Source organism: Falco rusticolus, chromosome 18 (assembly GCF_015220075.1).
Source record: "Falco rusticolus isolate bFalRus1 chromosome 18, bFalRus1.pri, whole genome shotgun sequence".
Classification (NCBI taxonomy): Eukaryota; Metazoa; Chordata; class Aves; order Falconiformes; family Falconidae; genus Falco; species Falco rusticolus.
The window spans coordinates 4,431,208-4,452,014 of record NC_051204.1 but is presented as its reverse complement, the minus strand read 5'-3'; the positions used below and the strand labels follow the sequence as shown (position 1 = coordinate 4,452,014).

The 20,807-nt window shown below is 59.9% G+C and overlaps 2 protein-coding genes and 1 non-coding gene across 5 annotated transcripts; 2 read left to right on the top strand and 1 right to left on the bottom strand.

Moving 5' to 3' along the window:
• Positions 1 to 331: 331 nt before the first annotated feature.
• On the bottom strand, positions 332 to 13,159 carry PCGF2 (polycomb group ring finger 2). Of its 3 annotated transcripts, none has more exons than XM_037411439.1 (10): positions 13,113 to 13,159; positions 8,693 to 8,832; positions 7,482 to 7,578; positions 5,410 to 5,465; positions 4,817 to 4,867; positions 4,616 to 4,724; positions 4,080 to 4,128; positions 3,812 to 3,950; positions 3,341 to 3,421; positions 332 to 2,631 (listed from the first exon to the last, which is right to left on the bottom strand). In XM_037411439.1, exons 2-10 carry the CDS (start codon positions 8,802 to 8,804, stop codon positions 2,168 to 2,170), a joined length of 1,158 nt encoding a protein of 385 aa, XP_037267336.1. In that variant the 5' UTR covers positions 8,805 to 8,832; positions 13,113 to 13,159; the 3' UTR covers positions 332 to 2,167. The 3 variants fall into 3 exon arrangements, with proteins under 3 accessions (XP_037267336.1, XP_037267337.1, XP_037267338.1); XM_037411440.1 differs by having other exon boundaries at positions 2,199 to 2,631; positions 3,812 to 3,910; XM_037411441.1 differs by having other exon boundaries at positions 2,199 to 2,631; positions 3,812 to 3,907.
• A 1,432-nt stretch (positions 13,160 to 14,591) lies between these two features.
• Positions 14,592 to 14,665, top strand: TRNAN-GUU. Its single transcript has one exon. It is a non-coding gene; the product is annotated as a tRNA-Asn (tRNA).
• Positions 14,666 to 17,809: 3,144 nt separating this feature from the next.
• Positions 17,810 to 20,689, top strand: PSMB3 (proteasome 20S subunit beta 3). Its single transcript, XM_037411637.1, has 6 exons — positions 17,810 to 17,994; positions 18,364 to 18,548; positions 18,923 to 19,030; positions 19,417 to 19,594; positions 19,834 to 19,928; positions 20,564 to 20,689. Exons 1-6 carry the CDS (start codon positions 17,992 to 17,994, stop codon positions 20,610 to 20,612), a joined length of 618 nt encoding a protein of 205 aa, XP_037267534.1. The 5' UTR covers positions 17,810 to 17,991; the 3' UTR covers positions 20,613 to 20,689.
• Positions 20,690 to 20,807: the final 118 nt, after the last annotated feature.

Genomic DNA, 20,807 nt, shown 5'->3' with positions numbered 1-20,807 from the left:
GCTCGGGACCACAGGGATGCTCAGCCTTGGGTACCGCAGCGGGGATGAGATGCTCAGCTCCCACCCAATTAACCTTAATTACCGAGCACTGAGGGTTGCCACCAGCTGCAGAAAACCAACCTCACCCCCCCACGGGGGCAGCAGTTTTGCCTTCTGCCCCGCTGGGGCCCTGCCAAGGATAACAAAGCTCAGGGATGGCTGGGGAAGAAAATATTTTGTTGGAAAAGGGGAATTTCAGGAGCGGTTTGTGCTGCCGGAGCTGGGGGTGCCCATCAGAGCGTGGGACGGAGGGACCCGGGCAGCGGCGCCTGGACAAGCGGACGAAGGGAAGGACAGTCTGCAGCATTTATTACATTTACAAAGCTGTATAGTTATACAAATGTTTAACCGAGAACAATATATGAATATTGGGATATATTACAAGACATTAAAACGTCATACAGGATGCAAACATACAGAGCAATTTGGTTTGTACCATAGAGGGAAAAACAGAAAACAAAACGCCCCCCCCAAGAGCCCCCCACAACCCCCAGACTGAGGCACTTCAGCTGCCTCCCTCAGTTAATTCTGGCCTATTTACAAGGAGAAAAGGGGTGTCAAAGTCGAGACAAATGGAGCCCCCTGACATGCTCTGAGCCCCTCGTCCAGCCGCAGCCCGGGGATGGGGAGCAAAGAAGAGGGGACCCCCCCGGACCCCATCGGCCAGGGCTGTGCTGTAGCAAAGGTGCCACTGTCACATCCGTGATGGGGATGCAGTACTTCAAAACAAAGAATTAAAAATTAAAAAAAAATTACAATAACATCCCACGTTTCCTGACCTTTGGAGTCGGGCTGGTCATACGATTCCTGTGCCACCTTCCTTTGGTTCGCCCCGTGCCGTGCCGGGCGGCCGTAGCCTGGCCGTGGGGTGCCGGCCAGGCGCTGCAGGCACTTGCTTTTTTTTTTGTCATTCATCCCCCTCCCCAGCAAGGGCAGGAGAGAAACCCCTGGGTTCTGCGCTCCCTGGGGCTCATGTGCTTTTTTTTTAATTTTTTTTTTTTTTGACAGTGTAGAAAGTTGGTCCCTTTCCCCGGAGCAGGCGGTGATGCCGGTGTCGCTCCGCTCCCACCCAGAACACGGCAGCACCTTCCCACACTCGCCCCCTCACCGAAGCCTCCTGGCTAAAGGCACTGTAGTCTTATTTTTTTTATTTTCTTTTTTTAAAAACCCAGTGTGGGGGCAGGAGGAGAGGATGGGAAGGACAGGGCGGAGAACAGAAAAAGAAACGCTCTGAAACGCAGTGTTGAAGCCGTGCGTTTGAGCGGGGAGCCAGTGATGGGGGGGGGTGTCCCGTGCCCCCTGCCGGGGCATTTGAAGCCCCTGGGTCCCACATTGACTCACCCAGTGCAGCCCCCAATGGTTTAGATGCCCCCAGACAAAACTTCCCGGAGTTGGCACCCAGTGCTGCCCCGGGGAGGGGAGACACCAATATTCCGCGGGGCTTGTGCTCCTACCACTGCTCCGGCCAGCCCTTCGCCACCAAGTTGCAAGCATAATTTTTTTTTTTTTTTAAGCTGGAAAAAATATTAAAAAAAAAAAAAAAAAAGGAACCTACTTACTGTGCATAAAGGGAAGCGTCTGTGTGAGGCTTTGCCTGTCCAGAGACCACTCAGGGATACAGAACCAGAAATGTGCACGGCAAAGCAAAACTGAGGGGGGTGGGTAACGCCAGCAAGCGATGCTCGATGCCAACAAATGGACCGGTGGTCCCAGCCAGCCACAGGCACCATGTTATTTAGCCTGGTGGCCAAAAAAACTGAAATAAACGGAAAAAAATTAAAAAAAAAATAATAATGCAGGGCACGGCGGGGCTGGGGAGGCGGGAGTTTTTGGCTTCTGTGCTTGGCCCTTACCTGTGCTTGGCCCTTACCTGTGCAGCCGGGAGTCCCCGCTCACCGCCCCGTCTCGCTCCCGGTGGGTGCGAGGGGAGAGGGATGGGGAGGAGAGTGAAAAGCGTTAAAAGGGAAAATAAGCAAGGAAGGCAGCAGTGCCTGCGTGGCTCCCGGCTCCGGCATGCAGCTTACATAAGTTAAAATTTAAAAAAAAAAAAAAAAAAAAAAGGAAAAAAAATCATTTAAAAATATTCAACCACATTTATGTGTCTTATTTGCATTTTAAATTAATCTGGTCAATCAATAGAAAATAAGTATGTATAATTTTTTTTTCTCCCTATGTACACATATATATTTATATATGTATATATATAATATATATAGATATATAAAACCCAGCCAGGAGTCCCTGCGTGGTCGGTGCTTAGGTCAAGGCGGAGGCGGCGCTGCCGTTGACAGTCGTTTTGCGGCACCGGCTGGCGGGGGGCAGCGGGGGGCAGTTCGAGGTGCCGTTGAGTGCGGTGCCAGTGCCGGCGGTGCCGCTGCCACCGGTGGAGCTGGGCGAGCCGTGGGAGGGGGTGCCAGGGCTGGGCAGGGAGGACGAGGTGGCGGGCAGCGTGGCGGGGCTGTGGGCTTTGTCGCTGACCGACTCGCACTCGGATGCGCCGCTGGTGTTGGTGCCCTCGGAGGGGGCCGGCTGGGACAGCTTCAGCCGCTTGCAGGCGGGTTGGACGCGGTATTTCAGCGGCAGGGGCCCGTTCTGCAAGCGGGAGAGGCAGCAGACCCATGGCACCAGCACCCCATGGCACCCCGTGCCACGACGGCACCGCAGCACCCAGTGCCGGCCACCAGCCCTCCCGCCTGCCCTGCAGAAAGGGGGGGAAAAGCCCCCCACCTCCTAAAATCCCAGCTGGAGCAAACACCTCTGCATGGAGGGGGCACCTGGGGTTTATTTGAGGTGCTCCCCTTTCTAAGGTCTCCCAGTTGTTAAGCTTTTCAATTAATATTTTCAAATCTTTAATTGTTCCATTTTTAAGTTTTTCAATTTTAAGTTTTGCCATTTCTGTTTTCCAATTTTTAAGTCTTTCCATTTTTAAGTTTTCCAATTTTTAAGTTTTTCCCCAATTTTTAAGTTTTTCCATTTTTAAGTTTTCCAATTTTTAAGTTTTTCCATTTTTAAGTTTTCCAAATTTAAGTTTTTCCATTTTTGTTTTCCAAATTTAAGTTCTTCCATTTTTAAGTTTTTCCATTTTTAAGTTTTCCAATTTTAAAGTTTTTCCATTTTTAAGTTTCCCAATTTTTGAGTTCTTCAGTTTTGAAGCTTTTCCATCTCTAACTTTTCCATTTTTAAGCTTTGCCGTTGTGAGGTTTCCAGTGCCTCTAACCTTTCCCCAAAGAACTGCTTTTCCAGGCTTTTCCCCCCGGCCAAGCCCCGGCACCGGTGCCGACGGGTCGGCAGCTGGGCTTACCCTCCTCCAGGGGTAGATGTAGGCGATGTCCATCAGGGTGTAATACTCCTTCAGGGGCTCGTCTTCGTAGAGGACCTCCACCTGGCGCAGGGGACAGCGTCAGCCCCCCAGCACAGGGGCAGAGGCACCGCCAGCCCCCCCGGAGTCGCTCCTGGGGCGTTGAGGCTTTGCCATCCCCAAACTGGGGGTTGCCGGGGGTCCCGGGGGTCGCGGGGCTGCCCTTGCCAGAAGCTGGAGCAAATTCGGTTTCCAGCAACAAGCCTTAAGGGCCGGATCCTGCCCCAGCACCCGCCCGCTGGGGATGCAAAGCCCAGGCTGCGCAGCAGAGCCGCGATATTCGGGAACAAGGGAACGCGGCGTGTTTGCAGTGGGGGATGGATGCAACACGGGATGGAGACATGGCATCGCCCCCCGCCCCCCCCCCCCCCCAAGCCCAGCGGAGCGCAGGGAAAGCCCCGGGCACACGCTCACCTTGTACTTGCTGGGAACATCCATCTTGTTGCGGAGGAACTTGGCCAGGTGCATGACGGTCATCGCGGCGGGGCAGCGCAGGAACCGTACCCCGTTCTTCTGGGGGCGCAGCGGGAGGGGGCCGGGGGGAGAGGCGTTGCTGAGAGTCCGCCGTGCAATTAATGGGCAGTTCCCAGGTGGTTTGGGGTGCCCCCCACACCCCCACCCCAAAAGCCGGGGAGGCAGCTTGGCCGCGCAGCTCTCCGTGCTGCGGTCCCACCACACTCACCTTCTCCTTCTCCAGGTCCCCGTTCTCCACCGTCCCTTTCTTCTCCTCTCTGTGGGGAGGAAAGCAAACACAGGACGAAGCTGACGGAGGAATCAAAAGGCGGAGAGGAAAAAATCACTCACCAAGGGGGGTATCCCGGGAGGGGCGACAAGGGGGGGAAACACCCAGCGACCCCCAGCCGAGCTCTGCTTTCGCCCCCCCTGACCACACACGTGCCCAAATTCCTGCGTTTCCAATCCAGCAGCACCTCGGAGGCACCGGGATGGGGCAGCCCTTGGGCTCTGCTGCCCGGGAAGGAGCTGCCCAGGCAGCAGCGATGCCGGGGCATCGCGCCCTCAGAGGATGCACGATGGGGGACCGGGGAGCTGAGCTTTGGGTGCTCCTCCATCCATCCAAGCATCCCTGGATACACCGATCCCTGAGCGGGGGCCGTGCCAGGCGCCCCCAGCTCCATCTCCGGAGCGGGGAGAGAGGGTGGGGGGAGTTTATTGACAACCCCCAGAGGCAGGGGCTGCGGAGCAGCCAGAAAATTGTACCTCGACCCTTCATAAAACTCTATGGACAGGCTGACAATCTCGTCGTCTGTCAGGTTGCCCTTGTCCTGCTCGGACACTTCCCCGCGATCTTCGTTGGATCCGTTGGGAACTGCAGGAGCAGAAGGAGGGAAAGGCTGAGCCACCACGGGGAGGGGGCACAGCCAGGGGGAGGGGGGGGGGGTCCCCGAGGCGGACACTCACCCTCTGCCATGGGGTAGGCTGCGTAGAAATCACGCCGCCTCTTCATCTCATCTGCGGGAGGAGGGAGGTGAGGGGGGAGGAAAAACCGCACCAAGGGGGAGATGGGTGCGAGGAGGGGAGCCCCAGGAACCCCGGATCGCTGAGCACCGCTCACGGTGCGGACGGCCCCGGTGAGGGCAGTGGCTTTGGCAAGGGCAGCCCAGTCGTACCAGTAAAACCCTCGAAGCGGCTGCAAATCCGCTGCTGGGAGAACACCCTTACGGCGGCTCGACTGTCCTCGGGCTCGCCACACCTGCGGACCCCCACACTTTGCCCCCCACCAAGGAGGGGCAGGTGCTCGGAAAGCAAATCCGCGGCTCCTGGTCCCAGCTCTGCTTTTCGGGGTTCCCCCCAGCAGCACCCCCCGGGATGGGCGCTATCCGGATGGACCCATCCCCGTGTCCGTTGGGACCACACGTTCTCCTGCTGTCCCCGTGACACGGGCAGGGGTCTGCGTGGGCAGCGGGGAAGCTGGGGGACCAGTTTCACTGGGGGGGGGGGGAGAGATAGAGACACCCCCAAACCCACCCAGTTATCACCGCCCAGGGCTGTACCTTTGAAAAGCCCCGGGACCAGTTTGTACACTATGTCCTGTAGGGTTTTGTCCGACCTGGGGGAAAGAAAGAAATAGGAAAAAAGAGAGAAATCAGCTGGATTCGGGAGCAGCTTCCTCCCCTGGGCTGCTGAAAGATGCCCTGCCCCCCGTGCCCCCCGCCAGCCCGCAGGCTGCTCCCCCCACCCCATCTCCCTCCCAGTAAGCTCCCAGTACAAAGCCCCGGCTCCCTGTCAGCTCCCGCGCTCACCGCAAAGGGTTAACTCTGGAAAAAACAAGAAAACCATTTAAAAAATCCTTGTAATTGCTAGGAATTACGACAGCAGGATTCTGGGGCCAGGATCCGTTTCAGTAGTCAAAACAATTACAAAAACTCATCAAGAATCTAAAAAAAAATTAAAATAAAATCTAAGATTGGCAAATGTTTCTGCAAGTTTTCATTTGCATCTGATTTTATTTTTGGACTCGGCTGCCGGTTCCCTCTGCTGTAAGGAGAGCAGGGAGCAGCCACTCTCGGGCTGTCCTACAGGAAAGCCAAGTGGATTCCCTAAAATGTGGGTATCTCCAGGTGGGATCTTCTAACGCACTGGAGGAACTGGGGGAAACTCGAATCCCATCCTCAGCACGGAGCGGGGAATGGGATTTTGTGGGAAGGCTTGGGCTCCAAACCCCGCCAATTTAAAAGCAGCAGCTCAAATGAATTAAAAAAATAATATCTCAAAAACAAAGCAAGAGCAGTGGGACTGGTGAAAAGTAAATTATATCTGCAATTATTTCCGTTTTAATAATAAGGCCTTTATTCTAAAGAAAAACAAATGACCGTACCCTATATTATTTTTAGCCCAGCTATGTCTTTTATCCCTAATTCCTCGGTGATGTCACTCCGGTTCACGGGGCCCCGCTGTGATTTTATTTATAATACATACCCGGCGAATTTACTTTATAATTTACAGCAAGCTAATGAAAAAACAACCTCAGCCGTTTGATTGACAGCTTAATTACCAGCCGGTCCCTGCTCTTGCATGAGTCAACCACCCCATTCAGCCCAGGACGGTGGTGCTGGGCGGGGGGCTGGGGGTCCACACATGGGCAGCACCCTCAGCACCATGCCCAGCGTGTGGGTGTTTTGGTGCTGCCACGGCACCACGGCACCAGTTTGGGAAGCCAAGGGGAAAGCCAGCCCCTCATCGGTGCAGTTTTCGATGGCACCCCATCTGGCTCAGGACCCCCCGCCACCCACCGCAGCACCGCTGCCCACGCACCCCACATTTCCCCCCACCGCGACCCGCCGGGATGCCAAAGCACCGGTGCCACCGTGGCAGCCACACTCGGCGGCTGCGTATCCGTCTCGGCACACAGGCAGGGATGTTTCGGCGAGGGAGCTGTGGGAGCCAGAGTGTAAATATTTCATAGTGAACCAGGAAAAAAAAAAAAAAAAAAAAAAAAAAAAAAGGGGGCAGAAAAAGTGTTACTACAGAAACAGATTTACATGGAAGAGGCTAAAAAAAAAAAAAGGATTTAAAAAAAAAAAAAAAGGCGAGTGATGTATCACAGCCTTTCATGGTTTCTATGCCAACCACCTGCAGAGCCAATTCCACAAGTGATGGGACGTGTCTGGCTTTCCCCAGCGAAGCCACCGGGCGCCCCTTCAGCGTCCCCCGAGGGACACGGCACCGTCCCCACGGGGACAGAGCAGGGAGCTGGAAAGCACAGGGGGTCCCAGGTTAATCTATGCACGGAGGGGCCGTGGGGATGGACGGAGGGGCCGTGGGGATGGACGGATCCCTGCGGTGCGGGATGCTGAGGGATGGGCACAGGGCAGCCCTTGCTCTGGCTGGCACCTGCCCCAGCCTGTCCCCAAGTCCGGTCCCTTCCATGGTGGCATCTCCCACCGTCCCCACTCCCATTCCACCCGGAGAGCATCCCAGTCCCCACTGCTGCGGGATGCAGGGTCAGGCGCAGAGGTTTCACGCTGCGAGAGATGCAGCTGGTCCCTGCAGGGCTGCACCCACACGGGCCGGGGCTCGGGGACGCGCCGGGGCCGGGGGCGCGTGGGGACCCCCCTCGGCTCACCTGATGCTGAGGAGGGGTCTGGTTTTGTGCACTTGGACATCACACATGGGGCAGTACTTGTTCGTCTCCAGGTAGCGGACAATGCAGGTTTTGCAGACTGCGGGGAGAGACGCGGCGTGAGCGGACGGACGGAGGGGGGGGGGCAGAGCCCCTCTGCCACCCAGCAAAGCGCCCCACACCCCTGCACCAGTTCGGGGCCAGGGCCCCATCCAGGACCCTGCGCTCCATGCGCCAGCCACACCTCAGGCAGGATGGGTTTGGGCACCGCAGGAGGGTCCTGGTGCAGCACGGGCACTCAGGGCACCCATGGGTGCAGCACGGCCACCCTTCCCATGGCATCGGGCACCCATGGGTACAGCATGACCACCCTTCCCATGGCATCGGGCACCCATGGGTGCAGCACGGCCACTCAGGGCACCCATGGGTACAGCATGACCACCCTTCCCATGGCATTGGGCACCCATGGGTGCAGCACGGCCACCCTTCCTGTGGCTCAGGGCACCCATGGGTGCAGCACGGCCACTCAGGGCACCCATAGGTACAGCACAACAACCCTTCCCATGGCATCAGGCACCCATGGGTGCAGCACGGCCACCCTTCCCATGGCATCAGGCACCCACGGGTGCAGCACGGCCACCCTTCCTGTGGCTCAGGGCACCCATGGGTGCAGCACGGCCACTCAGGGCACCCATAGGTACAGCACAACAACCCTTCCCATGGCATCAGGCACCCATGGGTGCAGCACGGCCACCCTTCCCATGGCATCAGGCACCCACGGGTGCAGCACGGCCACCCTTCCTGTGGCTCAGGGCACCCATGGGTGCAGCACGGCCACTCAGGGCACCCATAGGTACAGCACAACAACCCTTCCCATGGCATCAGGCACCCATGGGTGCAGCACGACCACCCTTCCCATGGCATCAGGCACCCATGGGTACAGCATGACCACCCTTCCCATGGCATCGGGCACCCATGGGTGCAGCACGGCCACTCAGGGCACCCATGGGTACAGCATGGCCACCCTTCCTGTGGCTCAGGGCACCCATGGGTGCAGCACGACCACCCTTCCCATGGCATGGGGCACCATGGGTGCAGCATGGCCACCCTTCCTGTGGCTCAGGGCACCCATGGGTGCAGCACGACCACCCTTCCCATGGCTCAGGGCACCCATGGGTGCAGCATGGCCCCAGCCAGGGACCCAGAACACTCACAGGAGTGCAGACACTCCACGATGGTGGTGGCGTCTATGAAGTAGCCGCCGCACAAGGCGCACATCAGGTGGGGGTTGAGCTCGGTGATCTTTATCCTGGTGGTCCTGTGCATTTTGGAGCAGCGCCGCGGGGGATCCTCCCTGCAGGGAAACACCCAGGACCCCCCTGAACGGCTGCTCCGTGCAAGGATGGGACCTGCGGGACCCACTTCACCCTTTAACAGACAAATCCAGGGCAGGGTGGGGGTGCCCGGTGCTCCCCCCGAGATGCCACACGTGGCTCTGGGAGCACTGGGACAGAGCCCCAGGGATGCACAAGCAGCACCCACCCCCCACCCCGGGCACCGCCAGCTCCTCCTGCCTCATGTCTACATCTTCCCGGGGGTCCCCACCATGCTGAGCAACATCTGAGCGGGGCACACAGCACCCCTGTCCCCCACAGCACCCCTGTCCCCCACCTCGCCTGCAGCTCCTGGGGGGGGCTGCCTGCGCACACACGTGCCCAAATGCACACACATGCCCAAACACACACACACACAAAGTGTATTTTTGTTTTGTTTGAGGGAAAAAGGCATTTTCAGCCACCGCCTGGCGGTTTCTATAGAAACTCCCGGGTCTGGTGTTGGCCACCCACCCGTGGGAGCATCCACAGCACCCACGCACGTGGGTGTGCACGGGGGGGGGGGGGCGGTGCACGGGGGGGCACGGCGGAATTGCTGCCTGCCCGCTCGGGCACTTGCACGTTTACAATGGGAAACGATTGGAGCCGGAGCCCGAAATCGCTGCAGTTTTATTGTTGCCATGGCAACCTCGATACTTGGAGAGGAGCCAGAATATTATTACAACCATCCGAGGCGAGGGGGAGATGAAACCCGGGGTTTGTATCAATGAGTGTGGGCACGGTGGCGGGGTGTGCCCCCAGCAACAACCGCACGCACACCCCTCCAGGGACACACACACGGGGGTACATGCTACACAGGCACGCGCTACACGCGTTCCCCACAGGCACACAGGAACACCCGTACAGCCGCGGTACAGGCGGTCACGGCGGTGTCACCACCAGGCCCTTGGTGGACACTCGACGGCCAACAGCCGGACACCGAGACACCCAGCGAAGGCACCGCGGGCACCACGTGGGGTGAACCCCGCACCGGGGAGCAACCGGGGCACACGTCTGTGTGTGTGTGCGTGCGCGGGGGGGTGCGTGCGGGGGTCTCTGTACAACACCCGGCCCAGGCCAGGCACCTGCCCTGGGGAAGCTGCCCCACAAACCCGCTCGATCCCTGCGGTGCTTCTCCTGGGATCCAGCCTGGGTCTCCCGGGTCATTTGGCCACCGTGGAGTCCCCAGAGGCAGGTGTGCAGAGATGGGGACACCACGGGGACCAGGATGGGGACACCACAGGGACCGGGATGGAGGTGTGCAGAGATGGGGACACCACGGGGACCAGGATGGAGGTGTGCAGGGATGGGGACACCACGGGGACCGGGATGGCAGGGATGGGGACACCACGGGGACCAGGATGGGGACACAACAGGGACCGGGATGGAGGTGTGCAGGGATGGGGACACCACGGGGACCAGGATGGGGACACAACAGGGACCGGGATGGAGGTGTGCAGAGATGGGGACACCACGGGGACCGGGATGGAGGTGTGCAGAGATGGGGACACCACGGGGACCAGGATGGGGACACAACAGGGACCGGGATGGAGGTGTGCAGGGATGGGGACACAACAGGGACCAGGATGGAGGTGTGCAGAGATGGGGACACCACGGTGACCAGGATGGGGACACCACGGGGACCAGGATGGAGGTGTGCAGAGATGGGGACACCACGGTGACCAGGATGGGGACACCACGGGGACCGGGATGGAGGTCTGCAGAGATGGGGACACCACGGGGACCAGGATGGGGACACCACGGGGACCAGGATGGAGGTGTGCAGGGATGGGGACACCACGGGGACCAGGATGGAGGTGTGCAGAGATGGGGACACCACGGGGACCGGGATGGGGACACCACGGGGACCGGGATGGAGGTGTGCAGAGATGGGGACACCACAGGGACCAGGATGGGGACACCACGGGGACCAGGATGGGGACACAACAGGGACCGGGATGGAGGTGTGCAGGGATGGGGATACCACGGGGACCGGGATGGAGGTGTGCAGGGATGGGGACACCACGGGGACCAGGATGGGGACACCACAGGGACCGGGATGGAGGTGTGCAGGGATGGGGACACAACAGGGACCAGGATGGAGGTGTGCAGAGATGGGGACACAACAGGGACCAGGATGGAGGTGTGCAGAGATGGGGACACCACGGGGACCAGGATGGGGACACCACAGGGACCGGGATGGAGGTGTGCAGGGATGGGGACACCACGGGGACCAGGATGGGGACACAACAGGGACCGGGATGGAGGTGTGCAGGGATGGGGACACAACAGGGACCAGGATGGAGGTGTGCAGGGATGGGGACACCACGGGGACCGGGATGGCAGGGATGGGGACACCACGGGGACCAGGATGGGGACACAACAGGGACCGGGATGGAGGTGTGCAGGGATGGGGACACAACAGGGACCAGGATGGGGACACCACGGGGACCGGGATGGAGGTGTGCAGAGATGGGGACACCACGGGGACCAGGATGGGGACACCACAGGGACCGGGATGGAGGTGTGCAGGGATGGGGACACAACAGGGACCAGGATGGAGGTGTGCAGAGATGGGGACACCACGGGGACCGGGATGCAGATGCTGCAGGGATGGGGACACCATGGAGATGGGGACCTCGAGGATGGAGGCACAGGAGCCAAGGCGAGCCCCAGGGTCTCCTGGCAGAGGGGGCCAGGGGCACCAGGGTGTTCGGGAAGCCCCAGCCCCCCCGGCTGAACTCTCACCCCTGGGCATCCCCCAGCGGGGCACCCCAGCGCGCCTGCACCCCGCTGCCCCCGGGCAGGTGCCCCCACCCCTCTGCACCCCCCAGGTGATGGGGGGCCACTGCCAGGCTCCCCCCGGCCAGGAGAACACCAGGGAGGGGGGGTGAGGGGTGCAGCCCCCAGCCCCGGGCTCCCGCACCGATCCCCGCCAGGGGACCGGGCAGCTCCACCGGGCACCGGGCCGCCCACACCGGGGCCGCGTTTTGGGTGGATTTTGCTGCTTTTGGTGCTCGCCGCCGCCAATGGCGGCCCGGGTCTCCGCGGGAGGGGGGAGCCCGAGCCACCGGCGCAAACCGGTTCTAATAAACCGGGTGATAACAACCAAGATTTCCTGCCGTGGGGGCGAACAAAGCCCCGTCCCCCGCCCCGGGCACCGGAGCCGGCCGCAGCCCCAGCCCAGCCGCAGCCCCCGGGGCCGCCCCGTCCCACCAGCGATGCCCGGTACCCGGAGGGGTCCCGCCGCCGGGCTCCCCGCGCCCCCGGCCCCGGCTTTCGGGGTCTTTTGTCTCCCTGGGCGGTGGCCCGGCATGGTGTGCCCCCCCCCCCCCCCCCATCCCCAAAATCCCCCCCGGACCACGCACGGGCGGGGAAGGACGTTTCAAAGTCACCGGTAACTTAGACCCAACCGGCCGCCCCCTCCCCGTAGGAGCCCCCGGCGGCGGCGAGCCCGGGAACCGGGAACTAAACCGGGACGTCTCCCCCCCGCCAACCGGCACTCGACCGCACGGCGGCCACGGTCCCCCACGCCCCGGCAACACGACAAAAAGGCACCGGAGCGTGAACCCGCCGCCCCCCGACAGCGCCCGCCGCCCCGACGGGACCCGGGCACCGGCCGCCGCCGAGGAGCCGAACGGTGGCGGGGAAGGGGGTGGGGGTGGGGGGGGCAGCACCACGGGGAGGGCACGGACACGCGTGTCCGCACACCCGTGTACGCACAAGGGCACGCGCACACACACTCACACTCACACTCACACCCCCGCCCCGTCCCGGCGGTGCGACGTGTCCGTGCGTGACACCCGCCTGGCACCGGCGTGCGGGCACGGACACGCGTGACCCCGCGCTGTGCCCGGGGGGGGGCCCAGCTGCAGCCCCCCACCCCCCCTTTTTTTTTGTTGGGGGGCGGGGGTACACGCGGGGTTTGGGGCCGGGGGTGGGGCAGCCCCGCAGCCCTTTGTACCCGGGGCCGCCTGACAGCCCGGCCCCCCGCCCGCCTCGGGGGGGCTCCCGCCGCGCCCCCCCCCCCCCCCCCCCCCCCCCGCACTACCCCGCTCCACGCCACGCCGGGCCCGCGCGGGGGGGGGCGGCGGGGCTGTCAGGGCTCCGTAGCCCCACACCGGGGGGGTGTCACGGCCCCGGGCACAAAGCGGGGGGAGGCGGCGGCCATCGGCCATCTTGAACGCGGGGAGAAAAGGGCGCGGGGGGGCCGGCGGCGGGGCCCGGCGGGGGGGGGGGGGGCCCGGGACCGCGTCCCTACCTGGTGGCGGCGGCGGCGGCGGCGGCGCGGCCGCCCCCCCGCTCCCGCCGGTGGGCACGGCTCGGCTCGGCGCGGCGCGGCGGCGGGCGCTGCGGCCGGGGCCTTTTTTTTTTTCTCTCGCTCGAGTTGTTTTTTTTTTTTTTTTTTCTTTCCCTCTTTTTTTTTTTCCCCTCCTTCCTCCTCCTTTTTTTTTTTTTAATTTTTTTTTTCCTCCTTTTTATTTTATTTTTTTCCCTCCTCCAGCCGCCGCCAGGCCCCGCCCCGCCTCACGTGACCTCATTCCTTTGGGGTGTTGCGGAGGAGGGGAGTGAGGGGCCGAGATTGGGGCTCCCCCCCCCCCCCCCCCCAACTCCCCGCCGCCCCGCCCCGCCGGGACACAGCCCCCCCCCCGGGGGGACATCACTGCGGCGGTGCCCCGGTGCTTGCGGAGAGCCCCGCTGCTGCCGCCCCCCCCTCACCGCGACCCCCTCGTTATGCTCGGGGTGGGGGGGAGGGGAAGCGCCCTAAAATCCCCTGGAATGAGCCCAAAATCCCAGCCCGGTGCCAGCCCCGCTCCGCTCCCCTCTACCGCGTCCCCATCACCGCGGCACTGCTCGGGGGGTGCCCCGGGACACCCCCCCCCCACCAGCCTTGGGGCAATTTTTGGCTCCAAATGGGGGAAATTCCCACCCTGGAGGCGATGCGGGGCATCCTGGGCCCCGCGGGACCTTCCCCGGGACCTGCCGGTGGAAAAGGAAGCAAAGGGAAGGGGAAAAAAAAGGAAAGGAAAAAAATATAAGAGGGGGACTTAGAGAAAGAAAGGGGGAAATGGAAAAGGAGGGAAGAAAAGGGAAAAAAAGGAATAGGAGGGAAGGAAGGAAAAAAAATAAGAGGGGGACTTAAAGGGGGAAATGGAAAAGGAGGGAAGAAAAGGGAAAAAAAGGAATAGGAGGGAAGGAAAGGAAAAGAATGAATAGGATGAAAGAAAAGAAAAAAAAGATGTAAGAAAATGGAAAAAAAAATAGGAATAGGAGGAAAGAAAAGGAAAAAAGGAATAGGAGAGAAGGAAAGAATAAGAATATAACAGGAGGGAAGGAAATTAAAAAGGAAGGGAAGAAAAAAGGAAAGTAGGGAGGGAAAAAAGACTGGAAAAAGGGAAGAGAAGGAAAAAAAAGGAAAAAGCGGGAAAGCAATAAAAGTGGGGGGAAAGCGGAAGGGAAGGGAACGGAGCGGGCGGGCTCACGGCGCCGCTGTCCCCCGCGGGGGATCCGTCCCGGGGGGAGGGGGCACCTTGCGGGAGCTCAGGGGGCAGCCGGGACCCCCACGCGAGTCGGTGGCCGCTCACTCCCAACGCCCCGTGTCATTAATTCCCTGCCCGGTGTCCTGGTGTCCCTGTAGCCCGGTGCCCGGCGTCCCGGGGTGCCCGATGGGCGCAGCCCCGCGGGGCTCCCGGGGATGTTCCGGCTGAGTGCGGCGGCCGGGGCAGGGTTTTCTAGAGCGGTCTCTGTGGCGCAATCGGTTAGCGCGTTCGGCTGTTAACCGAAAGGTTGGTGGTTCGAGCCCACCCAGGGACGGTGCAATCTTTATCTGTTTCCCTCCTTTTTTTTTTTTTTTTTTTTCTTCCCCCCCTTTCCCAGGGCCAGTCCGTGGCATCGGCCGAGGATGGACACGACGAACGGGCGACAGGCGGAGATGACCGGTCCCCGACGCCGTGGGGTGGGATTTCACTGTGGAAAGAGCTGCTCAGGACCTCGGTGGGGCTTTCCCTGCTCCCTTGGGGTGGTCCTTGCCCTCAGGACTAGGCAGAGTTGGACAGGGAGAAGGTGCGAATGGGCAGGATGTGGCCCCTGTGAGTTCACAGCTTTCTCCAAGGTGCTGGGTGAGGGGGAAACCAGCCCCTGGTGTGAACAAACCCGCTTCTGCTCAGCCTGTGGCCCCCTCTGCTCCACAGTTTCTCCCAGAAGCGACACAATGTGTTGGGACATTATAAACGGAGCACGGGTGTGACAGCCTGTTTCCATCTAGAGTCCGTATTTTGCGTTAAAAATAAGCTGCAGGGGGTCCAAAATCTGCATTGCCAAAGTTCCCCTCTCTTACAAAGTCTTGTAAAATCTATTTCTGTTCCCCGCTTGCCCTGATGTTATTTTCATACCAGCAATAACAAAGTTACTGGTTTAACGCAGGGCGTAAAGCCGTGCCAGGAGGATCCCCGTTGTTTCAAAAGCCCAGAGCCACAAAATGCTCCAGCAGCTGAGCCCGGTGGCGCTGGGGCTGGGAAATGTCGGGGCTCTCCAGGCCAGGGAGTGGGATTGCTGGGATCAAGCGCAAAGAGCCATGGTGCCCAGCGGGAACGTGCCTCTCCTTCCCCACTGCCACCCAAGACGGCCAGGACTGCGGGGCATCCAGGCGCTGCCAAAAAATGCCTGTGGAGATATTCCTGGCGGGCTCTGCTGCTCCTTCTCTCCCGGCATGGGGTGCTCCCACCAGGCAGAATGTGGCCCCTGCCTCAATCCTGATGGAAAACACTCCAAGACGATGGTGGCCACAGGAGAGGCTCGGTCCTGGGGAGATCAACAGCCCCCGCGTGAGCCAGGGGTTTTCATTGAAACCAGGCGGCTGATCCGTTCTGCGTTTGAGAGCGTTTCCAAACACATGGATCTCTTTCCCTTTGGCACAACATCACTCCCCCGAACGAAACGTTTAATCCCGTCTCCTCCGGGCCAGGGGAGAGCTGGCAAGAGAGGGGCTGGGGAAGGAAATCCAATACTCCACAGAGCACAAATCCCTTTTTGTGCCCAGCTAGAAGGACATGCAGGCTATGGCACAGCTGGATGTGCCCATGGGACGTGGCACAGCTGGAGGGACACACAGATTATTGCACAGCTGGATGTGCCTGTGGGGACGTGGCACAGCTGGAGGGACACACAGGCTATGGCACAGCTGGATGTGCCCGTGGGACGTGGCACAGCTGGAGGGACATGCAGATTATTGCACAGCTGGATGTGCCCATGGGATGTGGCACAGCTGGAAGGACAGGTAGATTATTGCACAGCTGGATGTACCCGTGGGGACATGGCACAGCTGTAGGGACACGCAGAGGTGGCAGGCAGGCACGGCCAACCCATCACTCAGTGGCACTGGGGGGTCCCTGAGCCTGTGGCACCCACATATCCCCACATGCCTGTTTCCGCATGCCCGTGGCACAGCTGGGATCACCACAGGCTGGCCGGGCTGGGACCTGCCTGACGGTATCTCCCACCAGCTCAGTGCTCCACAGCCCTGGCACCTTCTGTTGGGCCCTGGGAAAAGTTGACCAAATCTAGCTGAATTTAACTAGAAACCCCAGGAAACCCATCGCACACCACGCTGCGGTGCAGAGCCTGGGTGGGTGTTGGGGTCTTGCCCACCCACTGCCCACCGTCACACCTCTGGGACCCAGGGCAGGGACTTGTGGGGCCAGGGGCAGCCGGTCACCCCAGAGGGGAAAAAAAAATCTCTTTGGGAAGTGCTGGCACGATAAAGCCACGATAAAGCCACGATAAAGCCACGAGTCGTGGCACATCCTGCAGAGGGGCAGGGACCTGGCAAGTGCCTGTGAGGGTATTTTTTATCTAGCGAGCGATTTGGTGCCACTGGTACCATAGCCTGTGTGTCCCTCCAGCTGTGCTATGTCCCCCACGGGCACATCCAGCTGTGCCACCGCCTGCGTGTCCCTACAGCTGTGCCATGTCCCCAGGGTACATCCAGCTGTGTAATAATCTGTGTGTCCCTCCAGCTGTGCCACATCCCATGGGCACATCCAGCTGTGCAATAATCTGCATGTCCCTCCAGCTGTGCCACATCCCATGGGCACATCCAGCTGTGCCATAGCCTGTGTGTCCCTACAGCTGTGCCACGTCCCCACGGGCACATCCAGCTGTGCAATAATCTGCATGTCCCTCCAGCTGTGCCACGTCCCCACGGGCACATCCAGCTGTGCCATAGCCTGTGTGTCCCTCCAGCTGTGCCACATCCCATGGGCACATCCAGCTGTGCAATAATCTGCATGTCCCTCCAGCTGTGCCACGTCCCATGGGCACATCCAGCTGTGCAATAATCCCTCCAGCTGTGCCACGTCCCACGGGCACACCCAGCTGTGCCACAGCCTGTGTGTCCCTCCAGCTGTGCCACGTCCCCACGGGCACATCCAGCTGTGCAATAATCTGTGTGTCCCTCCAGCTGTGCCACGTCCCATGGGCACATCCAGCTGTGCAATAATCTACTTGTCCCTCCAGCTGTGCCACATCCCATGGGCACATCCAGCTGTGCAATAATCTGCGTGTCCCTCCAGCTGTGCCACGTCCCATGGGCACATCCAGCTGTGCAATAATCTACTTGTCCCTCCAGCTGTGCCACATCCCATGGGCACATCCAGCTGTGCAATAATCTGCGTGTCCCTCCAGCTGTGCCACGTCCCATGGGCATATCCCGCTGTGCAATAATCCCTCCAGCTGTGCCACGTCCCACGGGCACATCCAGCTGTGCCATCGCCTGTGTGTCCCTCCAGCTGCGCCATGACCCTCGCGCGCACATCCAGCTGCGCACCCCAGTGACTCCAGCTCCTCCAGCCCCCCCCCTCCAGCTGCGCAGCCGCCCCGCGCCCCGCCCGCGCAGCCCGCCGCCGTCCCGGCATGCCCCGCTCACTATGACTCTTCATTTTTCTCCCCCTCCTTCCCCGCCGCCGCAGCAGCCAACCAGCTCCGCCCAGCGACGGGACCAGCCACCAATAGCGAGCGGCGGTTGGCCGGGAGGCCGGGGCGGCAGCCAATGGGAAGCGGCGGGAGGCGGGAGCGGCGGCGGTGCGGCGCGGTGCGGTCGGAGCAGCGGAGCGGGGCCTGGCGGGGTCTGTGCAGCCGGCGCCATGGTGAGCGCCGGGCCGGGGCCGGGGGCGGCGGAGCTGGGCCCGGCAGGATGAGGCCCGTGGGTGCTGGGGCCGTGCGGGGGAGGCGGGTGGGCTGGAGGCCTTTCCCGCGGTGCTGCAGCCCCGTGGGCCTTCCCTCAGGCCGGGAAGCGGCGGCCCCCAGCAGCCCGCTGTGTTTGTGTGTGGGGGTGTAGGGGTCCCCCCAGGAACAGAAACAATTAAAGTCAAAGCCATGAGGGAGAGCGGTGATGGCTCCCCCCGCCGCCCCCGGGGTGGGGGCGCAGGGCCAGGCCAGGTGGAGAGGGGGTCCCCCGGGGGCAGCTCCCCCCCCAGCCGCGGCCCGGCCGTACCTGCTGCCCTTCTCTGTTCCAGTCTATTATGTCCTATAACGGCGGGGCCGTCATGGCCATGAAGGGGAAGAACTGCGTGGCCATCGCTGCGGACCGGCGGTTTGGCATCCAAGCGCAGATGGTGACCACAGACTTCCAGAAGATTTTCCCTATGGGAGAAAGGTTGTATATTGGACTGGCGGGACTGGCCACGGATGTGCAGACGGTGTAAGTGAGACCCCCTCCTGGCCTGCGTGCCTATACCGAACCTGTTCCAGGCATATTTACAATAAAGATTTAAGTGGCAGCTTATACTGAGCATAAATGTTTCTATTTGTAGGGGGGGTATAATAGCTGAGTGCCAGCACTCCTTTTCTTGGTCTCCCTTCAGTGGGGATTTTTTAAAAAATAAAACTGCATGTGATTTAAGATCACATCGCCTCTAAGACTTTAGGTATAAAAGGAGTCTGGATATAAAAGTATATCTGGAATACCTACCTGCCTCAGGTGTGGGTCAGGAGCTGGTCAGCATGCAGTAGAACACACTGGGTGAAGGAAAAGGAACCTGCTTCTGCTTTAACACTGACTCTCATCTCTCGCAGTGCCCAGAGACTGAAGTTCAGGCTGAATCTCTACGAGCTGAAGGAAGGCAGGCAGATCAAACCTCAGACTTTTATGAGCATGGTTTCCAATCTGCTCTATGAGAGACGGTAACTGTCAAACAACGGAGTCGCGGTTTACGTGTCGGTGAAGGCTGTGGTTGTTGGAGCTGATCTGATTCTAGAGAGGTGGGAGGCTGAGGAGGGCTCCTGTAACGACTGCTTGTGGCGTGGCAAAAGGAGACTTTAACCTAGCAACAATGTTACCTTCAACTTCCTTGCAAAAGAATGCTGAGTCTTGTTAAAATAACCCCGTAGCAATACAAGTTTGTTCAGTTTGCCACGCTAAACCCATTGCAGGGTGCTTTTAGGTCGGCCTGAAAGGTCCCCCCACCAGAAGCATCTGTGGGATGTTTCCCTGGCATGGATGTTTAGATGGGATGTGGAACTGCAGCGAGGTGGGGCTGGGCTGCTCTATACCGTGTTGTTCTTCACAGGTTTGGACCTTACTACACAGAGCCAGTCATTGCCGGGCTGGACCCCGTAACACACGAACCTTTCATCTGCTCCCTAGACCTGATCGGCTGTCCCATGATAACCGATGACTTTGTGGTCAGCGGCACCTGCTCCGAGCAGATGTACGGCATGTGCGAGTCCCTCTGGGAGCCCGACATGGTGAGTGGGGTGGCCAGGCTGAGTCTTGGATCCAGCCTCCTGCTGTGAACCGCAGGACCTGAGAGACGCAGGTTGGATGAAAAGCTCTTGTCCTCTGGTACTTCCCAAAGGAGCTCAGGAGAAGAAAGAGGCTGTAGCTTGTAACTTGCAGCGTTTTGGATGATACTTTGGGGTTTGAATGACATCCGATGACTCAAGATTCAGTTTTTACACCAACTAAAATGGCTTCTGTTCCTCAGGAACCCGATCATCTCTTCGAAACGATCTCGCAGGCCATGCTGAATGCAGTGGACAGAGATGCCATCTCTGGAATGGGCGTGGTAGTACACATAATGTAAGTGCTGCTCTCTTCTCCTGCAGAACAGAGGTAGAATTTAACAAGCTGCGCGTTAAGTCAGTTAAGGGATTGGTTTCCAGGCTATCCCTAATCCTGCTCCCCTCCAGCAGTATCTTTAGCAATGTTTTGTCCATTCTCAGCGTGTTATTTCTCCTGGCTGCTCTGCGTTGCAGTTTGTGGCTGTTGCTAGAACTGCAGGAGCCATGGGAAATGAATCCTTGAGTTAGACTCTTGCTGCACAGGGATTCCCTGGCTGCATTCCCATCTATTCAGGAGCGTGACTCCTCACACAACGGTAGCGCTGGCCGAGAGGATGCTCTTTGCCGCAGCTGGATGCAACATTAACATCCTGACTCTGCAATCCGACCCGGTTTGGAAGCAGCTTATTTTCCTCATGGTGCCGTTTCCCTACAGCGTCCCAGGCACTGCTGCTTACTGGACCTGCTGGGGCTCCCCGGGGGCAAAGCGGCAGGAGGGTGGGATTTATTCTGTTGGCACGGCTGCCTTCAAGTTCAAACTATCCTGCCTGCACTAGCAAACCACCTAATTAGCACCTTCCTAATGAAGGGACAATCTCTATAGAGGTATTAAATGCGGCTTTACTAACAGTCTTCTCTCTTTCCCCCCTCTAGTGAGAAAGACAAGATCACCACCAGGACCCTGAAAGCTCGCATGGACTAGCCCAGCACATCTCCCCGTGTCTTTCACATCCCAGTCTGCTTGGAACTTTTTTAAATAAAACTCACCATTGTAGTGAACTTTCCTTTTCTTGGCGTCTGAACGCGAGGATTAAGTTCTCATCTCTAAAGCTGTCAGGAGCTTGGATTTTACAGGGGTTTACCCGGTAGCAGGGCTTACCTTTCTCTCTGAGCCACC